General features: G+C 37.3%; 1 protein-coding gene across 2 annotated transcripts in view; it reads right to left on the minus strand.

Annotated features, from left to right (window-relative positions):
- Positions 1 to 7178: 7178 nt before the first annotated feature.
- Positions 7179 to 8148, minus strand: part of ctdnep1b (CTD nuclear envelope phosphatase 1b) — a 16670-nt gene continuing 15700 nt past the window's right edge. For both annotated transcript variants that reach the window (XM_053629016.1, XM_053629015.1), the window contains exons 6-7: positions 7801 to 7885; positions 7179 to 7719 (exon numbers count right to left, since the gene is read on the minus strand). In XM_053629016.1, coding sequence (XP_053484991.1) covers positions 7659 to 7719; positions 7801 to 7885 — 146 coding nt within the window. In that variant the 3' untranslated portion in view covers positions 7179 to 7658. The remainder of the gene's footprint in view (positions 7720 to 7800; positions 7886 to 8148) is intronic.

An 8148-nucleotide genomic window follows, 5' to 3' on the forward strand; every position in this document is an offset into this window, starting at 1 on the left:
CTATACACATATATTTATATTTACATTGACTTGGACGAATTTACATCATTCGCCCATATTCGAATATCTTGCTCTTGAGCTCAAAGCAGAACCGTCAGTGCTCATCATTGCATTATATTGGCCACCAAAATATTCATCAGTATTTCTGCAGGAGTTTTCAGAACTGATCTCACTAGGTATCACTAGATATGGTAGATTCATCCTGAATGGAGACCTGAATATTCATATTAACAAAAAGAATCACCGCAAAGCTATGGAGCTTGTGAATTGACTGGAGAGCTTTGAACTTACTTAACATGTAAATGAAGCCAATCATCAGCATGGTAATACCCTAGACTTAATGTCACCAGGGTTAAACACTGATCATTTTTCAGTATTCAAACTACCTATCTCTGACCATCACTATGTGCTGTTTGATAACAACTTAATCTTAGCAAAGACTAAAAGGGACTTCTTGGTCTGAAAGAGATTCCTAGATGTCAAGGCTGAAGAAAAGTTCTCTAATATTATGAGATCATTTGAGCCATATAGTTATGACTGCTCTCTCAATAATACCCTATTATCTGCCTTAAATACTGCTGCTCCACTAAAGGTCAAAAAGAGGTCTATTGACTCTCCCCATGGTTAAATAATAACATTATTAACGAGATTAAGAGAACCTGTCGAGCAGCTGAAAGAAAATGGAGGAAAACTAAGCTCACTGCTCACTGTCAAAGATACAAAGAAGCCATGACTACCTATAACAAAGCAATACGTCTGGCAAGAAAGGATTACTTTTCCAAGATTATTACAGAGAATGCTGGAAACTCTAGAATATTATTCTCTACTCAACACTGCTCTGATCCCTCTGCAGCGTGCTGCATCAAAATGTGAAGAACTCGCAGTGTTCTTCAATAACAAAATAACTTCAATTAGAGCCAGTATTGCTGTTTAGGTCCTGTTAGACCTAAGCACAGCATTTGATACGATAGACCATGACATCCAAATCAATCGTCTTGAAAAGTCGGTTGGCCTTTCTGATTGTGTGTTAAACTGGTTCAAAACATACATCAAAGGAAGGAAGTTCTGCATCAGTCTTGGAGAGCATGTATCTGAGAAACATGACATCTTTTATGGTGTTGCACAAGGGAGCTGCCTTGGCCTATTGTTGTACTCATTATACATGCTGCCTCTTGGTGACATCACCAGAAAGCACAATGTATGTTTCCATAGATATGTGGATGATACGCAACTGTACATCTCTGCTGAACCGAATGATTCTGAAGCTATAAATTCAATTACTACCTGTCTTCTGGCAATAAATAAATGGATAAGCAATCATTTATTGACATTAAATGAGGACAAAACTGAAATGCTACTGGTCGGCCCTAAAACAAAAAGAAAAATTATGTCTAAAAATCTACGTAAATTATCTCCCTGGATTAAATCTGAGGTTTCAAGTCTTGGTGTTATTTTAGATTGAGAGCTAAACTTCAAGTCCCACATGAACAAGGTGACAAAAACATAATTTTTCCACTTTAGACACATAGCCAAAATACGACCATACAGTGCATCTGTAAAGCATTCACAGTGCTTCACTTTTCCGACATTTTGTTATGTTACAGCCTTATTCCAAAATTAACCAATTACAGCCTCAAGTCTTTTTGAGTATGATGCTACAAGCTTGGCACACTTATTTTTGGGCAGTTTCTCCCATTCTTCTTTGCAGGACCTCCCAAGCTCCATCAGGTTGGATGGGGAGCGTCGGTGCACAGCCATTTTCAGATCTCTCCAGAGATGTTCAATCGGGTTCAAGTCTGGGCTCTGGCTGGGCCACTCAAGGACATTCACAGAGTTGTCCTGTAGCCACTCCTTTGTTATCTTGGCTGTGTGCTTAGGGTCAGTCTGAGGTCCAGAGCGCTCTGGAGCAGGTTTACATCAAGGATGTCTCTGTACATTGCTGCATTCATCTTTCCCTCGATCCTGACTAGTCTCCCAGTTCCTGCCACTGAACAACATCCCCACAGCATGATGCTGCCACCACCATGCTTCACTGTAGGGATGGTATTGGCCAGGTGATGAGTGGTGCCTGGTTTCCTCCAGGCATGACGCTTGCCATTCAGGCCAAAGAGTTCAATCTTTGTCTTGGTCTTGGTCTGAGAGTCCTTCAGGTGCCTTTTGGCAAACTCCAGGCGGGCTGTCATGTGCCTTTTACTGAGGAGTGGCTTATATCTGGCCACTCTAACATACAGGCCTGATTGGTGGAGTGCTGCAGAGATGGTTGTTCTTCTGGAAGGTTCTCTTTTCTCCACAGAGACATGCTGGAGCTCTGTCAGAGTGACCATCGGGTTTTTGGTCACCTCCCTGACTAAGGCCCTTCTCCCCCGATCACTCAGTTTGGCCGGGCGGCCAGCTCTAGGAAGAGTCCTGCTGGTTCCAGACTTCTTCCATTTACGGATGATGGAGGCCACTGTGCTCATTGGGACCTTCAATGCTGCAGAAATGTCTCTGTACCCTTCCCCAGATCTGTGCCTTGATACAGTAAAGTCTCGGAGGTCTACAGACAATTCCTTGGACTTCATGGCTTGGCTTCATCATGTCATGTTCTGACATGCATTGTTAACTGTGGGACCTTATATAGACAGGTGTGTGCCTTTCCAAATCATGTCCAATCAACTGAATTTACCACAGGTGGACTCCGATCAAGTTGTAGAAACATCTCAAGGATGATCAGTGGAAACAGGATGCACCTGGGCTCAATTTTGAGTGTCATGGCAAAGGCTGTGAATACTTATGTACATGTGCTTTTTTTGTTTTATATTTTTTATACATTTGCAAAGATTTGAAACAAACTTCTTTCACGTAGTCATTATGGGGTATTGTTTGTAGAATTTTGAGGAAAATAATGAATTTAATCAATTTTGGAATAAGGCTGTAACATAAAATGTGGAAAGAGTGAAGCACTGTGAATACTTCTGGATGCACTGTATATAAATCAAAAAGATGCTGAAAAACTGATTCATGCCTTTATTTCCAGCCGATTCGATTACTGTAATGTACTTTTTACTGGCTTCCCAAATAAAAAAAACACTGAGAGACTCCAGCTCATTCAGAACACTGCTGCTCAGTTATTAAACAGAACCAAGAGGAGACAGCACATTAGTCCAGTTTTACTTCTCTGCATTAGCTCCTTGTAATATTTAGAATTGATTTTAAGATCCTCCTCCTTATACAAAGCCCTTAATGGGCTAGGACCAAGCTACATTGATCATTCCCTTGTTAATTATTTGCCTTCAAGAACATCGCGATCATCTGCTGCTGGATTACTGAAGATTCCCAGCAACAGCCAAAAGAAAATTGGGGATACAGCCTTTGTCAATTACGCCCCAAATCTATGGAACACACTACCTATAGATGTCAGGGAAGCCAGCTCACTAAATCTTTTAAAAAGAAAGCTAAAAACTCATCTCTTCACTTTAGTCTTTAACCAGCCATGACTTACAGAGATTCTGTTTGCACTTTGATGTTTTATGCATTAACTTTATTTTATTTCATAGTATTCTATTCCTGTTTTTTATGTTCTCATTTTACTTGATTTTAGGCTTACTATGTATTAACTCTATTATAGTGTTCTATCCCTTTTTTATATTTATTATATGTCTATTTTCTTGTAAAGCACCTGATGCATGAAATTTATTGATTATAAAACATTTTGAGCTGCATTCCTTGTATGAAAGATGTTATATAAATACATTTTATTATTATTATTATTATTATTATTATTATTATTATTATATAAGCCATTAACCCCTGTTGTGGAGTGTGATGTCACAAATTCAATACTGAACACAGGCAGCCCCAAAACAAGTGCAAATTCCATTTTTTGGCCTCTGATAAAAAGAGTTAAGTGCTTCTGTGTCTATTAATCAAGCGAACATGCAAAAAATTAACTAGCACAATGTAAACATTTCTGAAAATGCAATTAAAACTGGTCACACAGTCTACTTGCAGCACGTTTACCTACCATCAGCTGTCCATCTAATGTAAATCTAACTTCCATGTCCATGGTCTGCATTGTTGTGCTCTTATCTATGATGGTTTTGAATTCATCACCAGTCAGCTGTTTTCTCCAATTCATGGTCTCAAATCATTAATACTAGTATTATAAAAAATATAATGACATTCTTTTATAAATTGTATTTGACCACTTATGACGGGAGGCATCTTCACTTATGATGGGAGGCAAAAACCGACTAAGTTATCCATCAAGAGTATGATAGCAATCTGATGGAAATACTTTCAATAACAAATATTTCCAAAGGAACACTAATTTACAACAATAAATACACATGATATACAATATACATGACATACAAATGTCACAGTAAAATTAATCTATTTATAAATGAATTGTAAAAGACAATTTGGAAAACAATGACTTCTGTATTACTCGAGCAAACTACAGTCACTGCAGTGAAGCTAATGCTAGACTGTTACAATATAAACCATGCAAATGCATACAAACAATACAAATTTCTCAAAAATGTGTATTTTCTAATTGTAAATATTGAATATAGATAAAGGGTAGTGAAAACCAGTATAAGAACATTCATATCTCTGTCTCCTTTGCGTGACGTGAGGCTAGTGAAGGGTTTTTTGTTTGTTTTTATTCCCTCAAAGAAAGTATAAATTCCTACCACAAACCACTTTCATCAATAAAATACAATTTTCACAAAAATTTTATTTTATTGATTAAATTGTGTGTCCTGTGTGATCTGATCATGGCCATATTCCTCTGTAATCAGCGGTGATCAAAATGAGAAATTCCCACCAATTTTAAACATATTCAGATTTGGCCCAAGTTCATTCAGCCATTCCGTATATGTAGGAATATAACAGGAAATAACAGCACATGTGGCCCAAATGTACAGTACTGTGGAAAGGTCTTTGGCAGATGTGAAAAAAACATGCAGTACAGCAGAGAAGCCCTCAGAAATAATGAACTTAAATGTTTCCTACATTTAAAACATTTACTATAAAAGTAGTAAACGAAACAACGTCAATATTTGGTGTCAGTAGTCTCAGGTACAGTTTCTGTAGTTTTATAAGAAAATTGGCTGGAAGTTTTGGAGAATCTGCCACAGAGACTTTGACTGTCGCATTTATTCAGGTTTTATTTATTTATTTTTTTGGTAATCACTCACAACCAGCATTCTTGGGGTTTTTTTTGTCTGAAACGTGGTCTATAGAGTGGTGCGGGAATAAGTCCTAACACCCGGAAATGAGATTTTAGCACTTTCGGTTACATCGTCTCGAAGTCAATGCGGTTTTTGAATGGGTTTTTGGTTAAATGACTGAAATAAGATCTGTGGTTAACACAAGCTCAAAAGATTTTCATGTTTTATTCTACGACATAAAATACATCAGTATTTTAAGCTTTTACGGGTCATGAAAAAGGCAGTTGATAACAAGTGGCAAAACTGGACTACAGAGGTTTTCGGGGACATTAAACATCATCACGCCGAACAGGAAAACTCATCTACTACAGCCTCATTGTGTTTATACTCACGCTCTTACTAACTATTCCAAGTCAAACTTTCCAACTTGTAGATTTATCAATTTATAGTATTTTCCAATTGTAGTGTTTTGTTAAATAAAGTTTGAAGGAGTTGTCTTGACATTGAAGTCATGCGACCGTGGTGTAGTTAGTTTATAGCCTAACTTTAGCATTTTACTTCTGCTGATTGTATTTAGGCTTCAAAATTCATAAAGGCTGTGTTCATTTGTGAAGATTATCTTGATGAACAAACTAAGAATCATAAACTTTTGTTGGTCAATGAGCTAATGAGCTTATTATCTCCAATAATCCAAAGGAAAAATCCATTTTTGCCAAGTTAACGAGGGTGAACTTCCAGGTTGGCCTACAAAAACACATCATCCCTGCAGCAGGTCATATGTTTCTTTACTGACATACAATCATTTGTCTGTAACATTTCATTTTTGTTGGAAAACTAATGTTTGGAAATCATAAAAAAAATATCCAAGACAAAATTTATATTCAAAAAATAATAAATTAAGGTGACTTTTGTACCGTACATGCTGTCTGGGATCCCATCTCTGTTCTACAAACATTTAATCACCACTTTCAACTGTGTTGCCACTGCTGAAATTTGCCACTGCATCGTTTAACATATGACAGGAGGTAACTACAATGGTTTAAAAATCTTTGTTTGGAGCAAGCTGTGTTCAGTCAAATCAGTTACACTGAGCTACACTGATGGACAGTACATACTGTATTTCAACAAAACCCAGCTCAAATACTGATTAACTTGCAGCCAATAAAATATTAAAATAAAATAATAAAAACAGCCAAACTTCACACTGTCATGTGTTTTATTAATCTCAGGACCGGAGTCCAAGGGAGCTGCCCTGAGACTTGAGCAGAATATCATTTATGTGTAAACATAAAAACAATCAAAATAGTGGCGATTGCTTAGCCAACTGTTCAGTATATTTATACCAACTTACAACACAATATTCGTTCCTCGCATATCTTGTAAATGTGTGTGTGAAGAAAATTGCACTTTTTTTGTCTGTACCAGACATTTAGTTCTCTGAACACTTCCCACTAACTTATGCTGCTCAGAATAAAATGATGAGTCATAAAATATTTATAGATTTGTGAAAAATGAAAAGTAAAAAAAAGGCTGGTGAAAACATTCTACATTATCAGTCATATAAAACCACCAACTTAAAACTGTCTGTTAATACATAGAGCATTAAATACTTCTGTCTTTAAAGATGCCATTTCGAAACAGCCCAATAGCATTCAAATTCCCCCTAATTTAGATAAGCTGCTGGGGTCTGTATCAGAAAATAATCCTTACATTAAACATCACAAAATATATATTAGAGAGGAAAAAAAAGTGCACCTTGTAAAGACCAAGGACCAAAACAACTTGTTTAAAGGACACCTATATGTGCCACTTATTTTAAACAGAATGTCTAATTTGGAGAAATAAGTGTCTCAATGCTCATACATCAAGTATTGTCAAGAGTTTAAAAAAATTGATTCTTGTCACCCTTCAATATATATATATATATATATATATATATATATATATATATATATATATATATATATATATATATATATATATATATATATATATATAAATAAATTTTTTTTAAATCACTCATTAACACTCGCTTTCCCAAGCTGGTGGCCACAAAGACTTGACTCAAGAGATGGAAAGACGAGTAGAATCAAGGACGCCAAATGACTGCTCTTTGTTTTCCCTCATCCACATATTCACAGCAGTGGAAGAACACTGTCCATCGCCAATAAACTGAGAAATGCAGATGCATCTAAAGTCTGTCATATGGCACTGTATATGATTAAAACCGTCCCTTCAGGGCTCTGCGTCTGTGCTCATGTGTTTGTGTGCCGTCTTCACAGAGTATTCCAGAAGCATTTCAAGACCGAGACTCCAGTTTGAAGATGGAAAGGACGCCAAGGGTAAACATGTTCCCAATGTTTTTTACTGCCTTCAAGCAAGTTCAGTTTGGACCTTCACCTGATCACACGTGTGCTGCTGTTGTATAAAAGAGGGTTTGGGACTGAGGGACAGAGTCTGGATGGGAAGAAGTTAAAAACTCTACGTCTCCCAGTGGGACGGTCACCAAAGTTGATGCTGGTGCAGGTTTCGGCTAAGGACGGACCGAACGTCAGCTGTGAATCTGTAGAAAGATGTTTTAAACAAAGATTGATGTTTGGTCAGCAAAAGAATGATATTTTGCTATTTCTGCTGAAATCCCCACCTTAGTGCATCCAACATTGGCAGAAGGTTAAGAAGTGCTGTGTCACTGGGATCACTGAACCATGATTTTATAGGTATTGCGTTATCTGGGAGAACAAAAAGAAATAATTTATGGTGCAAAACTGTGCTTGAAGAAAATGGTCTGTGCTGCTGTTTGGTTCCTATCCCCACTCACATAGTCTCTCTCTCTCTCTCTCTCTCTCTCACACACACACACACACACACACACACACACACACACACACACACACACAGTCTCTCTCTCTCTCTCTCTCACACACACACAGTCTCTCTCACACACACACTCTCTCTCTCTCACACACACACTCACTCTCTCTCTCTCTCTCTC

The sequence above is a fragment of the Ictalurus furcatus genome, chromosome 7 (assembly GCF_023375685.1).
Source record: "Ictalurus furcatus strain D&B chromosome 7, Billie_1.0, whole genome shotgun sequence".
NCBI classification, from domain to species: Eukaryota; Metazoa; Chordata; class Actinopteri; order Siluriformes; family Ictaluridae; genus Ictalurus; species Ictalurus furcatus.